At 16.0% G+C, this 25,458-nt stretch overlaps 5 protein-coding genes across 5 annotated transcripts, besides 37 other annotated features; 1 reads left to right on the top strand and 4 right to left on the bottom strand. All coding sequences in view use genetic code 6, as the record gives it.

Annotated features, from left to right (window-relative positions):
• Nucleotides 1–495: 495 nt before the first annotated feature.
• Nucleotides 496–540: a microsatellite.
• Nucleotides 541–1,039: 499 nt separating this feature from the next.
• Nucleotides 1,040–1,087: a microsatellite.
• Nucleotides 1,088–1,269: 182 nt separating this feature from the next.
• Nucleotides 1,270–1,347: a microsatellite.
• Nucleotides 1,279–1,345: a microsatellite.
• Nucleotides 1,348–1,745: 398 nt separating the features above from the next.
• Nucleotides 1,746–1,842: a microsatellite.
• Nucleotides 1,768–1,831: a microsatellite.
• Nucleotides 1,772–1,860: a microsatellite.
• Nucleotides 1,799–1,885: a microsatellite.
• Nucleotides 1,801–1,920: a microsatellite.
• Nucleotides 1,835–1,929: a microsatellite.
• A 338-nt stretch (nucleotides 1,930–2,267) lies between these two features.
• Nucleotides 2,268–2,317: a microsatellite.
• A 61-nt stretch (nucleotides 2,318–2,378) lies between these two features.
• Nucleotides 2,379–2,443: a microsatellite.
• A 97-nt stretch (nucleotides 2,444–2,540) lies between these two features.
• Nucleotides 2,541–4,912, bottom strand: IMG5_055880 (protein kinase domain protein; the record flags this gene model as incomplete). Its single annotated transcript, XM_004037281.1, has 5 exons — nucleotides 2,541–2,577; nucleotides 2,719–2,828; nucleotides 2,876–2,960; nucleotides 3,038–4,405; nucleotides 4,452–4,912. The coding sequence occupies 5 exons, from the start codon at nucleotides 4,910–4,912 to the stop codon at nucleotides 2,541–2,543; spliced, it is 2,061 nt and encodes a 686-aa protein (XP_004037329.1).
• Nucleotides 3,895–4,052: a microsatellite.
• Nucleotides 4,913–5,387: 475 nt separating the features above from the next.
• Nucleotides 5,388–5,425: a microsatellite.
• Nucleotides 5,426–8,603: 3,178 nt separating this feature from the next.
• Nucleotides 8,604–8,632: a microsatellite.
• A 1,153-nt stretch (nucleotides 8,633–9,785) lies between these two features.
• Nucleotides 9,786–9,864: a microsatellite.
• Nucleotides 9,788–9,851: a microsatellite.
• A 42-nt stretch (nucleotides 9,865–9,906) lies between the features above and the next one.
• Nucleotides 9,907–9,957: a microsatellite.
• Nucleotides 9,958–10,007: 50 nt separating this feature from the next.
• Nucleotides 10,008–10,044: a microsatellite.
• A 28-nt stretch (nucleotides 10,045–10,072) lies between these two features.
• Nucleotides 10,073–10,139: a microsatellite.
• Nucleotides 10,140–10,955: 816 nt separating this feature from the next.
• Nucleotides 10,956–11,967, bottom strand: IMG5_055870 (protein kinase domain protein; the record flags this gene model as incomplete). Its single annotated transcript, XM_004037280.1, has 5 exons — nucleotides 10,956–11,009; nucleotides 11,063–11,115; nucleotides 11,169–11,211; nucleotides 11,264–11,383; nucleotides 11,458–11,967. The coding sequence occupies 5 exons, from the start codon at nucleotides 11,965–11,967 to the stop codon at nucleotides 10,956–10,958; spliced, it is 780 nt and encodes a 259-aa protein (XP_004037328.1).
• Nucleotides 11,444–11,476: a microsatellite.
• A 3,157-nt stretch (nucleotides 11,968–15,124) lies between the features above and the next one.
• Nucleotides 15,125–15,247: a microsatellite.
• Nucleotides 15,139–15,249: a microsatellite.
• Nucleotides 15,250–16,424: 1,175 nt separating this feature from the next.
• Nucleotides 16,425–16,463: a microsatellite.
• Nucleotides 16,464–16,652: 189 nt separating this feature from the next.
• Nucleotides 16,653–16,731: a microsatellite.
• IMG5_055860 (Sec14 cytosolic, putative) lies at nucleotides 16,727–18,147 on the top strand. Its single transcript, XM_004037279.1, has 3 exons — nucleotides 16,727–17,174; nucleotides 17,221–17,902; nucleotides 17,997–18,147. Exons 1-3 carry the CDS (start codon nucleotides 16,768–16,770, stop codon nucleotides 18,084–18,086), a joined length of 1,179 nt encoding a protein of 392 aa, XP_004037327.1. The 5' UTR covers nucleotides 16,727–16,767; the 3' UTR covers nucleotides 18,087–18,147.
• Nucleotides 17,176–17,210: a microsatellite.
• Nucleotides 17,904–17,950: a microsatellite.
• Nucleotides 18,148–18,188: 41 nt separating the features above from the next.
• Nucleotides 18,189–18,224: a microsatellite.
• Nucleotides 18,225–18,249: 25 nt separating this feature from the next.
• Nucleotides 18,250–18,292: a microsatellite.
• Nucleotides 18,293–18,303: 11 nt separating this feature from the next.
• Nucleotides 18,304–21,718, bottom strand: IMG5_055850 (leucine rich repeat protein; the record flags this gene model as incomplete). Its single annotated transcript, XM_004037278.1, has 3 exons — nucleotides 18,304–19,543; nucleotides 19,713–20,037; nucleotides 21,676–21,718. 3 exons carry the CDS (start codon nucleotides 21,716–21,718, stop codon nucleotides 18,304–18,306), a joined length of 1,608 nt encoding a protein of 535 aa, XP_004037326.1.
• Nucleotides 19,450–19,493: a microsatellite.
• Nucleotides 19,452–19,486: a microsatellite.
• Nucleotides 20,321–20,371: a microsatellite.
• Nucleotides 21,168–21,228: a microsatellite.
• Nucleotides 21,719–22,087: 369 nt separating the features above from the next.
• Nucleotides 22,088–22,160: a microsatellite.
• Nucleotides 22,134–22,158: a microsatellite.
• Nucleotides 22,161–23,319: 1,159 nt separating the features above from the next.
• Nucleotides 23,320–23,367: a microsatellite.
• Nucleotides 23,368–24,254: 887 nt separating this feature from the next.
• IMG5_055840 (Yip1 domain protein) lies at nucleotides 24,255–25,341 on the bottom strand (the record flags this gene model as incomplete). Its single annotated transcript, XM_004037277.1, has 5 exons — nucleotides 25,004–25,341; nucleotides 24,778–24,920; nucleotides 24,634–24,720; nucleotides 24,483–24,580; nucleotides 24,255–24,417 (listed from the first exon to the last, which is right to left on the bottom strand). The coding sequence occupies exons 1-5, from the start codon at nucleotides 25,164–25,166 to the stop codon at nucleotides 24,255–24,257; spliced, it is 654 nt and encodes a 217-aa protein (XP_004037325.1). The 5' UTR covers nucleotides 25,167–25,341.
• Nucleotides 25,065–25,094: a microsatellite.
• Nucleotides 25,342–25,458: the final 117 nt, after the last annotated feature.

Here is a 25,458-nt window from a genome sequence, read left to right as displayed (position 1 = left end):
TATCCAGGTATATCTAAATTTAATAGAAAAAATTTAATATATGAAGAAAAAAAAATCAAATTGGATATAAAGAATTAACAGAATTAGAAAAAAGAAATCTAATATTCTTTAGCAGAATAAGAAACCTTAATTTAATCCGGAAATCTATTTAAAAATTAAGAAAATATTAATTGTGAAAAAATAAATAAATAATACAATACACATTAATAACTGAAGTATAGAAAAAGTGGATAAACAGTGATGAATTAAGTGAAAAAATAAGAGATTAAGGATTAAGAATAGAAGAATATGAAATTTTAGCTAGTTAAGTATATATTCATAAATAATAAATAAGAATTTGATGAATGTAATAAAACTAAAAAATTAGTTAAATAATACTAAGATGATAGTTATAATATTAAATAATTTGATTAATTACACCAAAATAAGTATAAAAATGCTATTTACCTAACTAAATTTGAGAAGAAAAAAAAATTACAAACTTTACGGATAAAGAATTTTAAAATATAATTAATAATTTTAATAAAAGTAATTAGTAATCTATTAAAGATAGATATACATATTAAGAATAGAAAAAAAAATTTCTAAATAATAGAAAAAGATTGAAGATATGATGAATGAAAAAATTAGAAAACTTGCTTTTAAAACTAAACCTTGTAAATTTGGATAAAAATATAATAAAAAAGAAAAATGCCAATTTATATTTAAAAAGATTTAAATAAAATAAATTAAAAAATAAAAATTTAAATTCTTTAATACAAAAAAAGGATTCAAAAAAAGTAAAGAATGTAAATTTTAAAACATTAAATTTATCCTAAAATAGAGGAAATAATAGAAAAAATAGAAAAAGAAGAAGATAAAAATATTTATCTAGAAAAAAATTTACAAAACAAAAATTTATAAAAAAGAAGAAGAAACTAAATGCCTATGGGATAAAAAAGAATGTAATAGAGATAACTGCATTTTTCTTCATATAAATAATAAATATAAATCTTATAACTAACAAATAGCTGATGAATATCTCAAAAAAAACAAAGAGAAAAAAAAAATTTTTAGAAAAAAAAAAAATTTTTAGAAAAAAAAAAAAATACTAATCTAAAAAAAAAAATTAAAAGGTTGTGGCTTAAAAAGCAGATATCAACGATAATGCAAGAAATCAAATATAAAAAAGTTGATCCAGCATATTGGGATGATAGGGTTATACAACCTATATCTACCAAAAAAAATAAAATTATAATTTTAATAATTCAATAATTCTTCAAAGACTACAAAATATTTAATAATAAAAAATTAATTAAATATATAATAAATAAATCATCAAAATAAATAATAAATAAAAAATAAAAACAATTATTAAATATAATAACTAAATTAAAATTTACAAAACATATAAATTATCAAATTAACTAAAGAAAAATAGATAAATAATATATTCAAATTTTTAAATAATTCTCAAAATACGTTAAAATAAATAATAAATCAATATTATTAATCGTAATAAAATATAATAAAATGAAGAAATAATTCCAAAAATATAATAATAGACATAAAAGTATAATAATATAGAAAATATATAGAAAGAAAATATAAAAAATTTAATAAAAACTTAATTAGAATTTCAATAAATATTAATATAAAAATAAAAAATAGGGTATTTTTAATAAAATTAATATTATATATACTAAAAAACTTAAAAATATTTGTAAATATTAATAACAATTAACAAAAAATATTAAAAAATGAAAATAAAAAATTAATAATATTCTAAAATAATAACATAATAATTATAAAGAATTTAATAAAATATAAAATAAAGAAATAATAAATTATATAGAATAATAAAAAATAAATTAAATAAATTGAAAAATATTAAAAAAAAAAAATACAAAAAAAAATAATAATAAAGAAATAAAAAATAAATTAATAAAAGGGTTATAGAATATAAGAAAAATTTCAAATTAATATAATGAATAAAAAGTAGAAAAAAATAATATTAAATAATAAATACTATAAGAACTAATTAATATAGAAATAAGATATATTAATAATCTTATAAATAAATATTAAAAAAAAAAAAAAAAAAAAATTTTTTAAAATATCTACTTTTTTTATTTTAATGATAATAAAAATTAGAAGATTTAAATGAAATAATAAAAAATATTGACATACAAAACACAGCAAATAACTTATTAAAAATTTAAAAGGAATAAAAATAAACAAAAAAATTAAAAATATATTAATTATGGTATGAAAAAAAAATGAAAGATTAAAAAATAAGTAATTAATAAAAAAATAAAAAATAACTAATAAATAAAAATTAATAAATTCTTACATAAAAAATAAAGATATAATTAATAAACTAAAAATTAAAAAAAAATTATATATATATATATATATATATATATATATATATTATATATATATTCATATATATTTATAATATTTTTAATTAGAAAACGTATTTATTCACATTTTATTTTATTATTCTTTCATAATTTTTATTATTTGTATTATTTATTATTTCTTATTAATAATTAATATCAATTTCTGAAAAATGTCCATCCACTTATTTAATTACTATCTTATTGTATATCATTTTGCAATACATTAGGATCAAATTTATTATTTATTCTTATTTTTCTATTAGATTTTGGCGGATTTAATTTTCTTTATTATCATATTTTTTTTTAATTTTAATTTTATATATATATAAAAAACCTATTATATGCATCTTCCCAACTTAGATCATTAAAAAAAGGATGAGCTTTTATTTCTTAAGCATCTCCTTTTCCTGAACCAAGTCTTTTAGCAGGATTTCTTTATAATAACTAAAACAAATATAATTAAAAAAATAATATTATTTTTAAAAATTTACTGATTTTAAAAGCGATCTAGCTTCTTAACTTAAATATGAAGGTATTTTTAAAGGAGCTTTTTATATATTTTCAAATAATTCTTCTCTATTCATAATAAAATATTATATAATCAAAAATAAAATAATAATCCTATTATTTAATATATAAATAATATAATAAACCTATTATTGGCATAATAAGGAGGAACCCCAACTAATAATTCATACATAATAACTCCTAACAGATACCAATCAACAGCTTTTCCATGCCCACATTTTTTGATCATTTCTGGTGCTAAATAAGCCACAGACCCACAAAATGATTTTGCTCCAGTAATATGTTCAAGGACTCCTTCTTTAGAAAGACCGAAATCAGTTAATTTAATATGCCCTTCATAATCAAGGACTACATTATCAGGTTTAAGGTCTCTGAAAATAATATCTCTTTAATGAAGATTTTCTAATGCTAGAATTATTTCAGCTAAATATATTTTTACAACTGGTTCAGGAATTTTCTTTTCTTTTTAAAGAAGTTCACCTAAATCACCTCCTGGACAGTAATCCATAATTAAAAAGAGACGATCATTTGTTTAAAAAGCATAATTTAGTTTTACTAAAAAGGGATGGTTTGATAAAGACATTACATTTCTTTCAGTCAATGCATATTTTATTAAGTTGTTTCCTTTTTTTTTTATTTGATTTTTTGCTGTTATATTTTTATTTTTATTTTTTTTACTTTAAACATGAGATTTTAACAATACTTTCATTGCAAATAAATTCATACTTCCTTTCTTTTCAACTAAATATACTTCTCCAAATGAGCCTTTTCCTATTAAACCATGTATATAGAAATTCTAAGGACCTACTTTTTCTTCTTCTGTCCCAAAAGAACTCTTTGATTCATCTGATGTACTTGTTTTTTCATTAATTGAACTTTTATTATCATTTTCTATGCTATTTATTTTCTTCTTTTTTTCATTTAAATTAATAAATATATGCATAATATTATTTTTTACTTTGACTTATATTAATTCTTATGGTTATAAATTTTATTATTAAATTTATTAATTTTATAAAAATTAATATGAATTTTATTATTATAGTTATAAATTTTATTATTATAATTACATAGTTAACTATTACATTTATTAATTTTATTATTTTATTTATTAGTTTGATTATGATAATTATTAATTTTGTTAATATTAAAGTTACTAATTTTATGACAAATATTATTAATTCTATAACTACATTTATTATTCAGGAATTTAATGAATTATTAATTTTTGTTAGTTTTAAAATTAATTAATTTAAGAATAGAAAAACGTTTCGAAAATTTTTTAAATACTTTAATTAGATGCTAATTAATAAGCATCTTAATTTTATTTATTTTTTTTTTAAATATTTAAAGAAGATTTTTTCAATAGTAATTCAATAAGTTTTTTATGTCCATTCATTGAGGCATAATGAATGGCTCCATTCTAATATTCATCGAATTAATTTATCTCTGCTCCTGCATTTAATAAGAGCTGTACGATTTCATCATATCCTCTATATTATTATTTTTATTTTATATATATGAAATTTCTTTATTTACTGTTTTGCTGCTAATATTAATGGAGTTTATAGATTTATGTTTTGAGGATCTATTATTGCTTCATAATATAATAATAATGAGACAAATTCTGTATTTCCGTTTAATGAAGCATAATGTAGAGCCGTATTTAAATCTTCATCTACTGAATTTATATCTGATTAAATTTCATTGTTTATTTTATCTAATAGTTATAGGCATTGTTAAAAGTTATTTATTTTGGCCATAAAAACGAATTCTTGATTTTTACTTTGTTATAAATTACTTTTAGTATGTAAAAAAAATATATATATTTGTTGTATTCTTTTGTTTATATTACTATTTTTAAATGGTTATATCTTCTATTTTAATTTCTGTTTACTTTTATATATGTTATTTTTATTCTTGAAGTTTTTTTGCAAATAATTATTATGTCTTAGATTAAGAAATATTTGTTTATTATATTGTATTATTTGGAGATACATTTCTGCTAAAGTTTGGCGATTAATTCTATTTTGATATATTATTTTTATTATCGTTATAAATTTAACTTTGAATTTATTTTTCTTTTTTTTATTTATAAATTAATATATTTTATATTTTTTTTAAAAACAATAAAAAACCTATATTATCTGTTTTATATATATCATGAATAATGTTTTATAAAAAAATATTCTTAGCCCCAATTTGTTTAGATAACCCATTATCATATATACTACTTTTATCTTCCTAATTAGATATATTAGAACTTCTATTATCAAACTGTCTTGGAGATTTGGAAAGTAAGTTAGCTGAAATATTTAAAGGTTTAACAATAGGTTAATAATCAAAAATCTTATTATTTTCTAAAAAAATAAATGATAAAAAATTATTATTTTTTATTTTACTTATAGGATTAGATTATTTTTATCTAAGCTAATCATTACAAGATTTATTTATATTATTTACTTTTAATTAGGATATTTTCAATTATTAATTTTATTATAATTAGTTAATTTCTTATGTTTAATTGTTACTCAATTTTTATGATTACAATAATTCTATTAATTGTTTCTTTTCGGGAATTTAATTATGGTTATTATTTAGTTATTATTTAATTTCTTATCTATTTATTGGCGAATAGCTCAATTTATTATTTATATTACTAGTGTTATTACTATTATATTAATACTTTTTATAGCTATTTAAATTGTTAGAACTTCTTGATGATAAAAGTTCATTTTGATTGGTAGTATTTAATATATATGTACGAGATGTGCTCTTTTAATCGTTATTTGGTATATGCTTCTATGCTTAATTTTAAAATATATTCTTGCTGTATATGTTTTGAGATACATGATTTTTGTTGCTTGGTGTTTGATTATTTTATATTTATTTGCTTTAAAAATTATATGAATTCTAATATATTTCATATTGTTAATTATTTATTCTTAAATCAAATTTTCCGATATTATCAAACATACTTTTTTTTTTTTTTTTCCTTTTTTTTTTTTACAAAAATAATTATTTTATTTTTAAATCACTTAAATTATTTATTTTATTAATAAAAAACAATTGAATTTATTTATATTTTTAATATATACTATAATATATTAATTTACATATATTCTTAAAATTATTAAAAGTTCTAATTAATCTTTTTTTTTTTCAAAAATATGAAATTTAATTTTTCTTTATTCTTTTAAAATTTCTTATTTTCTTCTAAAAGATTAATATAATTATTAATTTATTTATATATTTTTTTATATAATTATTTCATAAAAACATAATTAAACAAAAAAATGAAGTTATCCATTTTTTCTCTCTATTTTGTTGTTGTTGATTGAGCATTATTTTTTTAAAAAAAAAATCTGAACTTGAAATATATAAATACAATTTAAAAAAAGCAGAAAATATTTTTATTTAATAGTTTTTAATTTGGAAATAAATAATTCCTATGTTTTATTCGAAATTATATTTTAAATTTTAGTCAATAAAAATATTATAAGTTTAATATTCGATATTTTAGTATTTAATATTTAAATTTTATTAATTTATTAAAATGATTATTATTGTATTATATATTTTATTAAAAAAATAAAAATAAATTTATTTTTAAAGTTTTCTTATATTAAATAAAAATTATAATAATAAAATTTTATAAAATATTAATTATATTTTTTTAATTCAAAAATATAATTATTCTTCAATAAATACTTCTAATTTCCATCTTTTTGATTTACAAATAATAATCTTAACTAAATAAATTTTATTAACTTCCGCTTTTAAATACATTTAGCCTTTCTAAATCCACAATTTTCTTTTCCTATTAGCCGTCATATTCAACTTCAATCTATATTTTTTTTTCTATGAAATTTTTTTAATAATCAATAAAAACCTCATCCTAATTTTAAACAGTATAAAAATATTTAATAATAGAATTAGATGGGCACATTTTAATAACTTAAAATTTATTTTAAGCTACTTATTAAAGTTAAATTCCTTTATAATTCCCAAATTCAACATGTAATTAGACTTTTTAACCTACATAATCATCATGAAACATTCCAAGATCAAAATTAAATTCAACTTAAACCCATCCAGAGCAAATCCAGCAAGTATCAAAAGAAGAGAATTTATTTTTAATAAATTGAACGCCTTAAATAGAATGAAAAGTGTGTCTGTTTTTTTCCAAAATTTTCTCATTTTCTTAAATAAACCCATTTTCATCAACAAAAAAATTTTGGTTGCCTTCAAAATGAAATCCATATAAAGTATTATTGAGTTTTAAGCTTTTTTATATTTTTTAAGTTTCATTATAATTAAGTCCACAATTACTAATATCTAAATGTATCAAACATTAGTTATTTTCTAATGTTTAACCAATTACATTTCCTATACATTCGTTTTTGGTAAGCTTTTAAAATATTTATGTACCTATATTATTATAACTTAAATCGAAAACTTTTAATTTATTATTCTTTGTTAAACTATCGAATATTTATATTCCACCTTCGTTTTATATTAGGTTATATTTTAAATATAATTCGGTCAAATTTCGATTATTTTATATATATTCACTTATTTAATTTGAAGATAAATCAGTTATTTAGTTTTATGATAAATTTAAAATTCTCAAATTTGTGTTTTGTTCTAAAGATTTAAAAAGTTCTATTATACCTTAATTTTTTATTTTATTATTTTCAAGATTTAAATTAATTAATCTATTTAAAAAAAAAATAATAAAATATATATTTATAAATAATTTAAATATAAAATTTGATATTCTGCTTATTTACTTGAATGTGTTTTCATTTTATAAGATTGTTTTAGATATTTATATTGCGCCTTTGTTTTATATATTATTTTATTTTAATATTAATTATTCAATTTTATTTGGAAGATTTTTTAGAATTTTATCTAATATTTCATCATTTATATGATTATTTGTGGCAGATAATATATTCAAACTGTTTTTATAATGCTTAGTGTTTATTGCTTTTATTAAATAGTCAAATTTTAATTCTGTCAGCTTGAAGTTATCTATTATTATTTGTTTAAAATTATTGTTATTTTTCAAAAAATTAAATCTTAAAGGGGGAATATTCATTTAATTAGCATTTTCTAATAAGTCAACTAAAAAATTATTTTATATGCCATAAAACTAATTAATTTCCTTTATTTTATGGAAATATCTATATTATTTAATGTATTAAATATCAATATTTTCTTAATCAGGAATAAAATATTGAGAAAAGTTTTTTTTTTAGGCTATTAAAGAGTTTTTTCTTATATATTTTTTTAAGAATAAATATTTTAATTATCAATTTTTTAAAGATATTAATTATGTTCTTATAACAAGCTTGGAGTTTTTTATAAAGGAAAAAAATTATCCTTTATTTTAAAATTTAATTGATTTTGTTAAACTTTATTTTTGTTTATTATTTTATCGATATTATTTTAGGACAATGTATTTCTATTTGAAGATGGTAAATTTAATATTGAAACATTATTTGAATTATTTTGACTTTTATATTATTTTTAAATTGAAATTTAGTATTTTATTTAATGATCTTTTAATTATACTTCTTATTTAGTTATTGGCATCAATTTATTTTTGTTTCTTTTTTAAAAAATATTATTTTTTTATTATTTATATATTTATACATTTCTACAATTAAGTTTTGTTAAAAATTCATTTTATTTTATAATTTTATTTATAATTTAGAATTAACTTTAATATATATTTATTTCTTTTTTTAAATTTATTAATAAAAATTAAAATAAATTAAAATAATTTTATTTATTGTAGATTAAAATATATATAAAAATGGAAATAAAAATTTATATATTTATTTATTATAAAATTGAATTTATTATTTATTTATAATTGTTAAATAATAATCATTCTGAAATTAAATCTTTAATTGTATATTTTCTTCTAACCCCTAAAGTAGTTTATGGTCTATTATTATATGTATAAATAATCTTTTATTAAGGGATATAAGATTAATTTTTATTTTCCTTTTTTTGCTTCGGGCTTTAATCACAAGTAATCCTTTCATAATTTAATGCTTTAATTAGTATTTTTAAATAATTATATATGTTTTATTACCTTCTTCATTAATGAAGTCTCTGTGTACATTATCTATTCTAAAAAAGAATATATTTGAATCATTTTCTTATTAAATTATTTATTCTTTTTTTTTTATTAAAAAAATAAATTAAAAAAAAGTATAAATTTATTTAAATATATATTTAATCTTTTTTGAATTACCTTTGTTTGTAATATTAATTTTAACGTCTTATATCATATTATTATTCATTTTTCCTATATTATTTTTTATAAAATTATTAACTATTGATTTATGAGATGTTGAAACAGGAGCAAAAGGATTATTAAAAGCACCAGATGAAAAATTACCTTATTGTTGTTGTTATTGTTATTGTTATTAATTATTTAAATTTGATGGTAAATTATTATCCTTTATCATTTTTGAAAAAGGATAAGCAGATTAAGGCCTTTCGTTTATATTTTTAACAGGATTAAACTTATTTTCTTATTTTTTTTAATCAGAAATTTGTAGTTTATTATCTTTATTTAAAATATTTTTTTCTAGTATAAAATCTTAGCTTTTTTTTAATTATTATTAAGATTTTTACTTTTAATCATTATTTTCATTATAATTAAAACATTTAATTCCTTAAGATTGCTTATTTTTTTAAATATTAATTAAGTTTTTATTCAAATCATTAATAAAAACGTGTTTATTTTATTAGGCTGAAAATGGTCGATTTTGCAAAAAGTTTAAATTAACATCAGTTTAAACTTTATTTAAATTAAAGTAACCTAAAAGAGGATTTAATATTTTAATTTAATTTTATAATTATTATTATTATTATTATTATTATTATTATTATTATTATTATTATTATTATTTTTATATTTATTGTTTTTTACCATTTATTTAATCTTTTAGAATTAATATTTGATCCTAACTTTTTTATTCATATATATGTTTTGTTTTTTTATTTTATATATTTTTGTTTTCTTGAATATTTATTTTTTCTTCTTTTTTAATTTTTTAGTTATCTTAATTATTCTTTTATATTTCTTTAATTTCTTTTGATATTTCTTCTTTTGTATTTTAATTTTCCTCATTATTTTTTTAATTTTCTTAATAAATTATTTAGTTTTCTTAAAATTACTTTTGATTTTATTAAAATATTTTTAAATTTTTTTATGAATTTAATTGTTCACTATTATTTTTAATTTTATTTTTATAATATTATTTATTATTTTTCATTTCATTGCTTAAATTTTATTTTTATAGAACTTTTTAATTATCTTAAATAGAAGACTTATTATTCATTTTTTATTCTGAAAAAATATTAATCAAATTTTTTTCTTCATTATTTTTAAATATATTTTAAACCGAATTTTTTTGAATTTGTTACAAAAGATCATCTTCATCTTCAAAATTTTCATTTTTTCTTATTACATTTTATTAATTATTTGTTGATTATTTAGAATTTAAAATATCGCTATTATTATTGATTTATTATTTTTCTTCTGTGGTATTATTAGTCATTAAAATCATTCTTTTTTTATTGAATTTAATATTATCTCTTTTTTAAGCTTAATATTTTTTTTTAAATTAAACTTATGATTATTGTTTATTTTCATCAATTTTTTATTATTCAATTTTCAAAGCATTTTCTAATTATAATTTTCTGCTGAAATTTATATTACTCGTTTATGGCCTTTTTTATTAATTAATTTTTTCTTGTAAAATTCTTATTTCTTTATTTTCTTCTACTGGTTATTAAGGAATTATTATTTTTGATTCTTATTGTATATTATTTTTTTCTTAATCTTCTTATAAAATTTCTTCAACCATTACCTTTTTTTTTTCTTCTATTTAGTTTAATTTTTGATAATTTATTTTGTCAAATACATCAACCCTATCTGTATTCAAATATGAATATTTTTTTTATATTTGCTCTTATGATCCTACATGTTATCTTTTTTGTATCATCTCTAATAATTCACATGCTCTTGGTCTTAATGTTGGATTTTTTTCTAACATTTTATTTATAAAACTTTATAAAGAAGAAGAATAATTGCTTGATAAAGGCTTTGGAAATTTATTTACTATACTATATCCTAATGCTATTAAATTTTCTCCTTAAAACGGTGGTTCTAATGCTTTTTATATAATCAAAATAATACATATTTCTTTTATTATTTATTTATTTTACCACTTATATGATATAATACTACACCTATTGCCCATATATCAACCTTTTTATATATTAAGTTTTATTTGTTATATGGTTTTTTTTTTTTTTGCTACTTTCAAATCGTAAGGTTACTATTTTACTAACTCCGGAGAAAGGTATAAAGGAGTTCCTACCCTTGTTCCTTGCAAAGCAGCTTAACTTGAAATAATTTTTGACACACCTAAATCTCCTAACTTATTTATAATTTAGTTTGTTTTTTTTTGTTAAAAAAAAAAAAGTTTTAATAAGTCAGTTTTAATTTTTTTACTTTAATTTTATTATCTTTAGTTAAAAATATGTTTAAAGTTTTTATATCTCTATGAATAATATTATTTCTATGTAAATAATCAACTGCTTTTATTAAATCTTAAGCAAATTCCCAAATTTATGACTCACTAAAACATTTCTTTTTTTCTCTTTTATCTCTTAAAAGCTTTTTAAAAAATTATATTTATTTAATAAAAAAATTACTTACTTATTGAAGATCACCTCCATCAGCATATTCCATAACAATATATAAACAATAATTTTCAACAAAAGAAGTATAATACCTAATAATATTATCATTTTTAACTTTTCTTAAAATTTAAGCTTCCTTTAAGGCTTCAGTTTAATGCTTTTATTTCATGTGTTTAATATTAATTTTTTTGAGTACATATTCTTTTTTATTTATATTAGAAAAAACTTTATAAACAACTCCATAAGAGCCTCTTCCTAATTCTTTTATTATTGTAAAGTCAGTTGTGGATGAACCTATTAGCTTTTTATTTTCTTCCATTTACAATTTTTCTTAATTTATATCATTTTAATTAAGTATTTTTAACTTTTCTAATTCAATTGTATTTTTTAATTAAGCAATAGACATTTTATTTTCTTTTACGAATATAATTTTATAATATATTAAAATAAGGTTTTGTTTCAAAAAATAATTTTTATTTAGTTTTATATATATTTAAATTATAAAACAATATATTATATTAACTAATTTTTTTATATTTTAATGATTTATAAAAAATTAGTTTTTTTAAAAAAAGCTATAATTTAAAGTTAAAATAATTTAAATTTTTCTTTTATTATGTTAATATATTACTTATTAATTATTGGTAACATTTATTTGTTTAAATATATATTATTATTAGAATTTTTTGTTTGAGAAATATATCATAAATAAAAAATTAATTCATTCATAATAAAAAAATAATTATTAAATTAGAATAATTAATTAATTAATTTGACAAATTAAGTTTGAACATAATATATTATTTTTTATAAATTTAAAATAAATAAGTTTATTTAATTAAATCATATAATAGTATTTTAAAATTAATAAACTAATTAGTTTTATATTTACTAATATTTAAGCAATATTTTTATTTTTATTATATTAATTTATCTTTAAATATTTTTTAATACTACCTTTATATTTATTTACAATTATTAATTGATGTTATTTATAAAATATCTCTATGTAATAATATTAAAAATAATTTTTAAATATATTATATCATTTATTTTAAAACAAATATTAAAGTCATTTATTCTTTTAAAATTTTGAGAAAAATACTGAATAAATAATAAATATATTTTTTATTTAAATTAATTATTATAATAATTTATTTTTTTCAAAAAAATTAATTTTTTATAAAATAAAACTTATATATTAAAAATATTTAAGTTAATAAATATATATATATATATATATTTAAACAAAATAAACTAAATTAATGTACGGTTCACCTAAATCAAACATTCAAACAAGTTTTTCAGATTTTAAATAAACATAATAAAATGTATTTGTTTTAAATCATGTTGCTTAACGAGTAATTTTTTAAAAATATAATTAACTATATGAATATGTGGTAGGAAAATTAATGGAATAATAGAATTATAAAAAAACAAATGACTCCAATTTATTATAAATATATTGATCAATAGATAGGTTTTTTATTTGAATTAAATTTAATTTTTAACCAAAAATAATTTATATTATATAGAATTATAAGAATAGATATAATAAAATATACAGAGATAAAAAAATAGTAAAAGTCTTCCAAAGTTAAATTTAAACAAAGAAATACAAAATTATTTATTATTTATATTAATATTGTTTTTAAATTAAAACAAAGCTTTAGGATAAAACAAAAACCAATTTCAGGAAAAATAAACTATACACAAGAATAACGTTATTTTTTAAAACAAATCAATTATATATTAATTAATAAAATTTAGTTTAAGCTTTTGATATAAGAAGACAAGTAATAAAATAAATGAATCCTTAAAAATCAAATATTGAGCTTATGCATATGAATTAATACGTGCAAAAAAAGCATTTATTGAACTAATTTGAGTCACTAAAAAAAGAATGGGCTTTACATGATATTCCTTTACATCATAAGTATTTGAATAAATAAATATTTTATATAAGACTTTTTAAAAAATTAGAGAAGCTTTTACTTAAGTAATTAAAAATATACCTAGAGATATGTGTTAAAGTTTAATCGAAAAAGAACTCTAGAAAATAAGAAACAAAGTGAGTTTAATTTAAATATGTGAAAAATCTATTGAAGAACGGGAAAAATGCTTAAAATAATTATATTTAGAAGTCAATAAAACATAATAAATTAATAATTAGAAATAAATATAAGAACTAATAGAAAATGTAAAAAAAAAAAAAAAATTATATTTTTTTTATTCTATTTTTTTTTAAAAATAAAGATTTCCTAATTATTAATTCATATAAGGGTTTTGACATTAATCTCAGTTGAAAACATATTTAAATGGAAAGATTATTTAGCATTTTATATAAGTAAACTAGTAGATAAATAATAATAATCGTTTTCTATATAATATTTATATAAACAAGATAATTATTTAATAAAGGTTTAAAATTAATTTATTTATAAACAATATACTATTAAAACAAATAGGTTCTTAGTGATATTCATGAATATTAATTTTACAATTAAATATAAACATATTTTAACTTTTCTGATTAAATCGATCCTTTTTTATTAAATTTAACTTTATAAGATTATAAAAATCCAAAAAAAATAACCCATTTTGTATCCAAAATTATCGCTTCCAGAATATTTTAATGTCAAAAAAGACTCGAAAATGAATTAAAATATTTAGAGGATGAAGAAAAATTACAAAAATTATAATTATATAATGGAAATACATCATCATAATAGTAACTTAAAAAAAAAAATATTTAAAAAAAAAAAAAAAAAAGTAATCCTAATACAAGCTTATTAAAATTAAGAAATATATAAAATCGAACAAAAGCAACAAATAGTTTAAACAGTACATGTAAGTAATAAAAACTAATTTCTGATAGAAACCATAAAGGAAGCAATAATTAAAAATTCAATGTTTTAATTTAATCTAGTCCTAAAAGCATGCGTCCAAACAAACGAGAATTTCCAGAGATAACAATTCAACCATGTAATTTGAACGAGGAGGATCTTGAATAATATCTGAGCAATTATTTCAAACAATTTCAAAAAGAATAAAATAAATACTAATCTTTATTAAATAGTTTTCCATTTGATTCTTATGAAATAATGCAGGAAATAAAAAAATAATAAGAGTTAAATATATTTTTTATTTCTTTTAGAGATTACTAATCTATTAATGGATTATTGATAACATATGTGGACAAATATGACTTTTCTGAAAGGAAAGTAATTATTAGTCATATAAGTGTTTATGGATTATTATTGGAAAAATAATAATCTTTATTTGAAAAAGCTTTAGATTATTGCAAAAACTATATTTTAGAAAATGATAATTGCATAGAAGTATAAATATCAGTTGTGACATTTGAAAAAGATGATATTATGTTTGGAGTTAATGAATTAATTGAAAATATAGTGTATAATTGTAAATTTGATCAAATAAAATTTTAAGATGATTATGATACATAGATTTATAGTATATTTATTTTTATTATATATATATATATATATATATATATATATATATATATATATATATATATATTATCTTATTATATATATTATTTATATTTATATACAATATTTATTAATATATAATATATTTTCATTTAATAATTTTTATATAGAATTTTAAAGGCCATTAGATTTTCCTAAAAAACAAATTCTTTAATAAGTTGAACCAATATTTTTTGAATGTTAATCCTGCATTTGTTTATTCGATGAAAACATTAATAATTAAATATAAGGTAAAATTAATTTTTTGAAAAATATGTATTTTTTTAACGAAATATATTTTTTTTTTGCAAAAGATGTTGGTATAGTTAACAACGGAATTAATAATATAGCTATTTTAGTGAATTATCAAAAATTAATAATAATTAATTTTAAGAAACCGAAATACAATAGATAAATAATTTTATAGAAAATTATAATATGATAGATATATTGAGCGATATTAAATTTTATAAATTAAAAGATTCTAATGAGCTAAAAGAACTACTTAGCTAGTCTAATAGTTTATTTGATTATTCTGATTAATTATAAAATAATTAAAATGTAATAAATAAATAAAAAATTAGTAAAATATTATTTTAATAGATCTTTTATTCTAATTTAGAATAATATTTTAGATGGAATTCTGCTTAGTCACTAAATATTTAAAATAAAAATTTTGTTAGAATAAATTAAGTATTTTTTTTATCTTTATAAATAAATGGAATTTATTTTTTAGGTTGATGGATATTCTTCTATTTATTATTTTAATTGTGAATATAATAATTATCCTTTATATTTTATTGAAACTCATCATAAAAGCACCTATTTCTTTATTTAATAATTAGGTTTTAAAATTATATTTTAAATTATTTTTATTTATATAAATAGATTAAAACTAATAAAATTTTAACTTTGATAACGTTTGTTAATTTTTGGGATAATAAAAATAAAGTGATATAAAAGAAAACCGATTAGATGAATAAAAAAGTTTAGTTTTACCTTAATTTTCAATAAAATAAAGAAGATAAAAATAAGTCTATGATAATTACATTATGTATGAATAATTAATTTTCTCTAATGATTTTGAAAAATAAATATAAACATTTGTTCCTCGATAATATAATAATTAAACTGATATTTTAATTAATAATATAATTTTATTTGGTTTTATTTTTAAATAGATTTTATTTAATATTTTTATTTATTTTAAAGGGATGTTGAATGTAGAGATTTCAGAAGAGTTAAATACCATTATTTTTGCTACTGTTTATAAATAATGAATTATATATATATATATATTTATATATATATATATATATATTATTTTTGGATATTTTTAATTATATTAAATTCTTAAATTCTTTTGATTTTATATTATTATAAAATTGATATTTATTAAAATTTTTCATAAATATTTTTATACTTTAATTTCTAATAATGATTTTTTTTTGATTTTTTTAAAAAAAATTAATTAAAAAATTGAAATATATTAAATCAAATAATATATGCCTTTTAAAAATATTATTATATATTAATAAATTAAAAAATTATTTTTAATAAAAATTTTATTATTAAAAATAATAAAAAATAACCTAAATTAAAATAAAAACTCACGTTAGAAACAAATGGGATGTTGTTTAGCTCGTTATGAATTAGAAAAGGGGAAAAAGCTAAAGTAGTAATACGAATTAACTACAAAAGATAAACTTAAAACCTTGACTAAATTTGCAAGAGAAGATCTAAATTAAAAAGAAAATGATGAATTTTATAGTCCTTTGACTACTTTAAATTAAATCGAAGAATCTCAAATAATATAAAAATCAGATATATAAAGGAAATAAGATATTTTAAAAAGTAAAAAGAATAAAGTAGCAATTCACATTTTGAATTAAAATACTTTAATAATATCTAAAAATAATCGATTAAACATTCCTTAATTTTTAAAAGAAGCTGAAGAAGCATTATTTGAATATAAAAAATAAAAGGAGACAGAAGATCAGAATTTATATTAATGGGATTATGTAGATATAGAGTAAAAAAAAATTTAAAAAAAATTTAAAAAAAAATTATATTTAAAGGAATCAAATTCCTCAAAAATATTAAGAAAAATTTATGGAATTAAGAAACACTTTTAGATAGAAAAGTCTAAATATAAGTGAATTATACATATTTAGATTTTATAAAAGTACAGATTTTAATTATTCATAAACATATAAACTTTTAAATAAAAATATATAATGGAGAATACAAAATAATATTGATTTTATCTTCGAAGAGTGTTTTTCAGAAGTAAATTAAATTAAAAAGATGAGTCCACATGGATTGCACTTTGTCGATTTTGAAGGAAAACCTTTGTTTTTTTGGAAAGCTAAACATTTTTAATTTGAAAAATTAATTAATATTTTCAAAAATAAAAAAAGACTTATTTAATATATAGCCTCATATTTAGAAAGAATACTATTAAATGTTTTTTAATTATGTAGTATTTATTAAAAACGCTAAATTCATAAACTCACATTTGTTATTGATTTTAAAAATTGTAAAGGAAAAATGAATGATTTTGAATAACTGTTTGCAATTTTTATAGAAATCGGGTATTTTCATTATCCAGAAATTCTTGAGAATATATTCCTTTTAAATTAAGATTATATAAAAGATTTAAATTTGAGAAAAATTAATAAATTGATACCCAAAAAAATTTAAAGTGCTCAAAAAATACAAATTTTAGGAGATAATTTTATTAATAAATTAACCTAATAAGTATATAAATATATATATATATATATATATATATATATATATATATATTAATCTCCATTAAAAATTAATAATCTAATTATATATAAACTAATAGATTCCTATTGAAAGCATACCAAAATTTCTAGGTGGAAAATGTCAATGTAATGAAAAATATTGCATGAATAACGATTTAGGTCCATATTGAAGAAAAATATAAATAAAAAACCTAAATTTAATTATACTTGGATCATATTGCTTTTTTTTTTAAAAAAAAAAATTCAAGCAATTAAAAAAAAAAACTACTATCTATATTTTCTCTTTTTTTTATATTTTTTTTTTTTTTAAGTTTTTAAAAATAAATTACAAGAAAAAATAAAAATAACAAATAATATATAAAATAAATATAAAAATTCAATTTATTTTCATTATTTATATTAAGGATTAAGCAAATATTAAGGCCTTAAAATATCTTAGTGATAATTAAGAGTATCAACAACAGTTCTTTAGATATTAGATTAAAGACAAACACATAATTTTTCATATTCAGTTTTGACTCTAGTATTTTGAGTTTCTTAGTGTCTTATTGCTCTTTCTAAATCTACAATTCTTTAATGAATAATTTCTTAGGAATCTTTGAATAGTCTACTTTCATTCTAATGAAGAAAATTAAGATGATCAACTTATTCTTTATGCTCGTCTTTCTAAAATTAAGAATTTCTCTAAGTTTCGCTAAGAATTTATTCGTAATAAAATATTTCATTATCTTTTAAAAGATGCTCTGTTTTATATTATTCAATAAGTATATTACTAATTGAAATTTAATTATGGTTTTCATTGATTTTTTGGCGAGTTTCTGCTACATCTTTTTCTAAATTCAATATTTATTTATGGAGTTATCCTTCTTTTTTTTCAATGTCTTTAAGAATTTCTTCATTCTTTCTTTGAATGCTATTTTTTTCTTCATTGAGGGATTAAATTGTATTATTTAATTATAAAATCGGCATTGCTTACTTTCTTTAATTCTCATCAATAATTTTATACTTTAAATTCGTTAATTAGTCATCATGGGACATCCTCATTTTCAAAATAACTTCTTTAAATTAATTTATCTTTTCCCTTATGTCATAATTTAAATTTTTTAAAAATATATATCTCTCATCTATTGCTTAATATCTTGAAGTCCAATCTCTTATTAGTTCTTTCACGTTTTTTTCATGTACTTATTTTATGTATTCTAATTCTTCTATTTATCCTCTTTCCATACCTTGAATTTGCTTATTATCCATTTGTATTTGTATTTACATATCTTCTATTTTCTAAGAATAACTAACTTATAAATTTTATAAATCAACTTTTACATTTTCTAATTCATTCCTTAAATGGGAATTTTCATTCCATAAATTTGTATATTCTAATTATTATGATTGTATATTAGATTCTTTAGATAATACTTAATCTCTTAGTTTTAATAAAGTTTATTCTAATTCGTCTCTTATTTATTTTTCTTCTTGAAGTTCATTTTCTATTCTTTCTTTCATTTCGAATACTCTTTGTTTCTCATAAACTAAATTTTTGTTTTATTTTTGTTTTATTTTGTTTTATTTTTTATTTACTTAACATTTTTTCCATATTTGCCATTGATTATTATTGTTAGTTGTGGTTCTATATTTATTAAGTTTTTTATAAATTAATTGATTAATTTGTTGTGTTTTTTAAAGGGAAATTAACTTCCCTTTTTTAATTATTTATGTTTTCTTCTATTCTAATAAATTGATTTGAAATATTTGAACTTTTTTGTTTTGTTTTAATTTTTTTTTTTTTATTTTTTTACGTTCTATTTCTATTCAAAATTCGATTTATTTCAGATATCATTTATTCTGGTATCTTATTACAAGATAAATCTAAATTCTTTATCGTAGTATTTTTCTCCAATCCTTCTAAAAGCATTTCTGCTCCTTTTGCACCTATTTCATTCCACTTCAAATCCAAAGAAAGAAGGCTTTTATTTCTTTCTAGTGTTTTTGATATAATATAAGCTCCGTCTGCATTTATATTATTATTCTTTAAGTCAACTAGGATTATACTTCCATTGTACTCCAATAATTTTCCTAAAGATTCTAAACCTTCTAAAGATTCTTCTCCAATATTATTCCATTCTAAATATATTTCTTTTAAATTTTTGCAGTTTTAGAAAGCGCTGCATATAATGGAAAAACATTTTGAATTTATATTGTTTCCTTTTAATTCGATTGTTTAAAAATATGAATTTTATTCCAAAAATTCGATTAATATTTGACATGTTTATTCATTCAAAATAAAATCATTCAAAATCAAACTTTACTATTTTTCTTGTTCTTATAGTTTAGCTTTTAATCTATTTACTTTTTTTATTTTTTATTTTTTGTTTTATTTTGTTTTATATTTTTACAGTTTTAATTCATTTTTTTTTTTAAATAATTTGTATTTTTGATTTAAAATAAATTTATTTTTAAATTGTTTTATTTTATTTTATTTTTAAAATTTTTATATAATTAATTATGTTTAAAACTAAATATTATATTGCTATTAATAAAAAAATAAAATAAAGAAAAAATAGTTTTGGAATTAGAAATAATACAAAAGGTAAGAACTAAACTTATTTTTATTTGATTTACTACTTTCTTCAATATTTGTTTTTTTAAACTATTTTTATACAGTAAGCGTATTTTAAAATAAATAAAAAAAATAAAAAAAATTAATTCAACTTTTAAATTTATTATCATAAATTAATTGTTTTATTTAAACTATTTGTTTTAATCATCTATTTATAGATATTTAGCTTTTAATGGTTATTTTTTGTACTTAATGCTACCACTTAGTGTTATTTTGTTCATAAATAAATATAAATTAATTTATAAATTAAAAAATAAATTTTATTTAAATAAGGTTTATTTATAAAATAATTTTTATTCTAATTCTAAATAATATAAAGATATTTATGTTTACTAGATATATTATAATTATTTATTTATTATATAATATTTGAATATTATTATGATAATATAAAATATGATTAATACTTTAATGATAAGAGAGCTTAATAAATATATAAATAAAAATTCTAATTTATTGGAATATAAAATAATATAACTAAAATAGCATTAACTATTTTAATAATATAAAAAAGTTTTATTTATATATATAATATAATTTTATAAAAAATACATTATCACTTATAATATTTTATATATATAATTTCCTGTGTTTTTATTGTAAAATAATAACAAAGAAAAATTTAAATTACTATTATTTTAATTTAAAAAAATAAATTTTAAAAAATAATATATTTTAATAAAATAATATTTTTATTTTTCATTATTATTACAAAGCAATATCTATATTCTTATACTTATTTCGTTTAACATCAAGTTTTTTATTTAAATACTTTCTTTTTTTTGGATGTTTTTATTAAAAATTAAGCTCTTTTATATTTTCCTCATTTTATTGATTTTCATCTTATTTATCTATTTAATTTTAGCAATTTTTGCTTTTGCTTTAATTTTAAGAATTAGTACACCAATCAATAAAAGAATCTACATCGTCATCAGAGTTATTGATATTATTCTTTTATTATTCATTATTTATAAAATTTAATATAGGTTATTCTGATTATTAATCTTATTATTGTATATTATTTTCATTTTAATTATTATTATGTTTTTCCTAATCCTTATTTATTTATTCAAGATATATTTCTTTTTAATCTTTATTTATGAATTATTATAAAAATAAATAAATATTTATTATTATTTTACTTAAAATTATTGAAGATATTTATTTTTTATTTAAAAGTCTCATTATTAATGATTCTCCTACATTTTTATTTATATTTTCTTATAATTTTTAAGATGCAGAATTATCAATTTAATTTTCATTATCATATTTTTTTACATAATCATTTTATAAAAGAAGATTTATATCTTTTTTTTTTCTTAAATAAGCATTTTTTTAAATGACTTTCAAAAAATTTATATTATCCTTTCCAAATACATCCGTTTTATTTTTTAGTACAATAAACTTCTTCATCATCAAGTAATTTTTTAGCAAGAAAATCTGTCTACATTAATTAAAAATTTATTTCTTTTCTACAAATTGCACATAGCAATTTATTATTTTACATTTAATGCTGTTTTTAAGATTATAAGCATCCATTACAAAAGGTATGTCTTTTTTTAATTTTTTTAATTTTTTTAATTTTTTTTTAATTTTTAAATTTTTTTTTTTTTTTTTTTTTTTTTAAGGCTTATACCCACAATATAATCTTTTTGGATCAAAAAAAAAATTTTAACATATTATACATTCTAAATGTTTTGAAATTTTAGATATATTCACAAATTGTATTTCATTATAATTTTATAATATTTATTCCATTTATTTCGATCTATGAATTAGTTAATTTTTTGCTTTTATTATAACAAATATTTAAAAATTTTATAATAATATATAAATTAACTTTGATTTTTATTATATAAATTTAATATATTATTATTAATTATTAATCGATATTTCATATTTAAAATATTACCTTTTAATTTATTATTTTATAATTTTTTTTAATATATAATTTATTCAGTTTATTATTCTTATTGATTTAAATAAATACGATCTATTTATTTTGAGGGTTTTCTTTTTTATAAATAATTGTGTAGAACTTATTTTTTAAAGTTATTCTTTTGTTTATTCAAATAAATAAAATAATTTATTAATATAACAAAACTTAATAATAGAAATAATTCAATAAATAACTATTTTTATATTTTTTATAAATAAGTAGAGTTAGTTTTAATAAATATAAAAAACCATTAAATAATAAGGAAAACTAAATATAATATAATTTTTTTTAAAAAAATATCAATAAAAACATTTTTATATCTAAAAAATAACAATAAAATTTAAAAAAAAAAATATTATAAAAAAAGTTTATATATTACAAAAAAATATAAAATAATAAAAATATTATTTTGAAAATATTTTTTTAATTTATTATATATATATATAATAAAATTTGAATAATTTTATTTATAAAAAAAAATTGAAAATTATTAAATATTTTAAATAATTATCTTTTACAAAATTATAATATATAATTTTATTTATTATTTTAATAATATTTTTTTCTAAATAAAAGTTTATAAAATAATATATCTCTTTCTAATAAATATTTTAAACAAATTAAATTTAAAATTAATATTTATATTAATTTTCTTTAATATATTTTTAATTTTTTTGTTCTTTAATAATATAAAAAGACAATTTAGATAATTATTTTTGATTTTATTTTAATATAAGCAAACAAACATAATTTTTTTACTTTAATTATTTTTAAAATAATAATAAAAATCAACTTAATATTAAGAACCGAAAAAAAAATATAATTGAATATAAAAATATTTTACTAAATAAAAAATTATTTATTATAAAAATAAATATTAGTAAAAAATTATTATATGACTTCTAAAAACTAAGATAGTAAAAAAGTTGAAGAAGAAAAGCAAAAAAATTAATAAGAACTAAAAGTATGTGAAGAAGTTGCAAAAGTATTAGATGAAGACGATGATGAATTTGAAGAATTTTAGCAAGAGAGTATATTTAACTTATTAGTATTTTATATAATATTATAAATTAAAAATAATTAGATTGGGACGATATATAAGTTGATGAAAAAATAGATATTAAATAATGGTTTATTATATTATTATATAAATTTATGTTTGATATTAAAACTAATTATTTAATAGGAGAGAAGATTGGGATGATGAAGATATTAATGATAACTTTTGTTAAGAATTAAAAAAATAACTTGGAATTTGATAAAAATGCATTAATATAAATCATGTTAAAGAAAAATATAAATAAAACAATATTATTTTTTATATTTATGTTATATTTTTTTTAAAAAAAAAATTCTCAAAGTTATATCAAATTGTTTTCAATTAAATCATCTGTTTGGAATTAAAGATAGTTTTTGTTTTTTCTTATAATAATTATTTTTATAATTTCAAAAAAACCAGAAATAACTTTAAATACTAATTAATTTTTTAACAAAAGCTATTTTAAAATTAAAAATACTTTTTTTATTTTATTTTTTTTAGGAGAAATTGTTAATTGAAAATCAAATAATTTTAATTGTTATTTTAAAATATATATAAAAAAATAAATAAGTAAAAAGGATATGTATATATTTAAGAATATAATTATTTAAATAAATAAAAAAAACATAAATATTTAATTTTTATTTTAAATTGTTTTGATTAAAAAGTTTTAATATGCATATACTACTAAAAAAATAATTATTGATAAAACATATAATTCTATAAAATAATTTTTTCGTCTATCAGAAAATTGTTAGCATCACAAATATACTATAAAATAATAAAGTAGGATATGCAACTAAATATTTTATATGATCCTACTATATCATTTCTACAAAAAAGTTAGAGGCACTACTAGTACACCATAAAATAGTTAAAATGGCAAATATTGTTCCAAACAAGTTCCTTAATAAAAAATCAAATAATATAATTTAAAAAATATAAAGAAGTTAAAAATATAATCTTATTACTGCAAACTTATAAAAATATTAAATAATGATAAAAATATTAAAGGTATAATGCAATATCCTAGAATACTTAATGTAGTATATAAATCAATTTGAGCATTCTATTTTTATTTTATTTTAAAAATTAATATAGGAAATAAATAAATAAAATTACTCTACTTAAGAAGTTCATTATACAGTATATTCCTATAGTTCCACTAATTCCGAATCCATATATATATCCGAAATGTAATTTGCCAGACTAAAAAATAAAATAATTTGTAATAATCTAAGAAATTATATTTATTAATATATATACAAGCATTAGTAAAAATCCTAGTATAAAACCAAACAAAATAGGCCCTGCTAGATCTGTATCTTCTAAATACTGCTTATCACATTATTTAATTTTCAAAACAATTAAGATTCTTTGTTTAATGCTTTATAAATCAATACCCAAATCTATATAGATATTTTTAATATGAATTTAATATTTAAAAAAATAAAAAAATTAATAAAATAATATTTTATTAATTAATTTATACCTTCTAACAAAGGAGGTTCATTATCAGGATCAATATTATTTGGATCAAAGCTAAGAGTTTTTTATTAATATTGTTATTAATATTATTATTATTGTTAAGGTATAAATTAGTTTACATTATTCCTAGTTTAAGTTCTTTAATTTTAATGCAACTGATCATCCATTTAAAAATTTTATTAAAGAAAAATATCATCAACTTAATTGTTTATTTATTAGTTTTATTATTGCTATCCTAATTAAACATTTATTTATTTTTAATTTTAGTTGCTTTGCTTAATTGCTTTATTTTTCTAATTATCTTTTTCTAAAGAGGCGAATGTGTCAACTGTTTAAAAATAATTTTAATCAAATCCCCATGGATCATTATTTTATATTTCTGAAACATTGCTTGGATTTTGATTTATTTAAAATGGATTTTTATAAACTTTCTTTTCTTAATTTTTTTAAATATATTTT

Source organism: Ichthyophthirius multifiliis (genome assembly GCF_000220395.1).
Source record: "Ichthyophthirius multifiliis unplaced genomic scaffold scaff_1120509250198, whole genome shotgun sequence".
In the NCBI taxonomy this organism is placed as follows: Eukaryota; Ciliophora; class Oligohymenophorea; order Hymenostomatida; genus Ichthyophthirius; species Ichthyophthirius multifiliis.
Note: the sequence above shows the minus strand (reverse complement) of the source record. Positions and strands in the feature narration are given on the sequence as shown.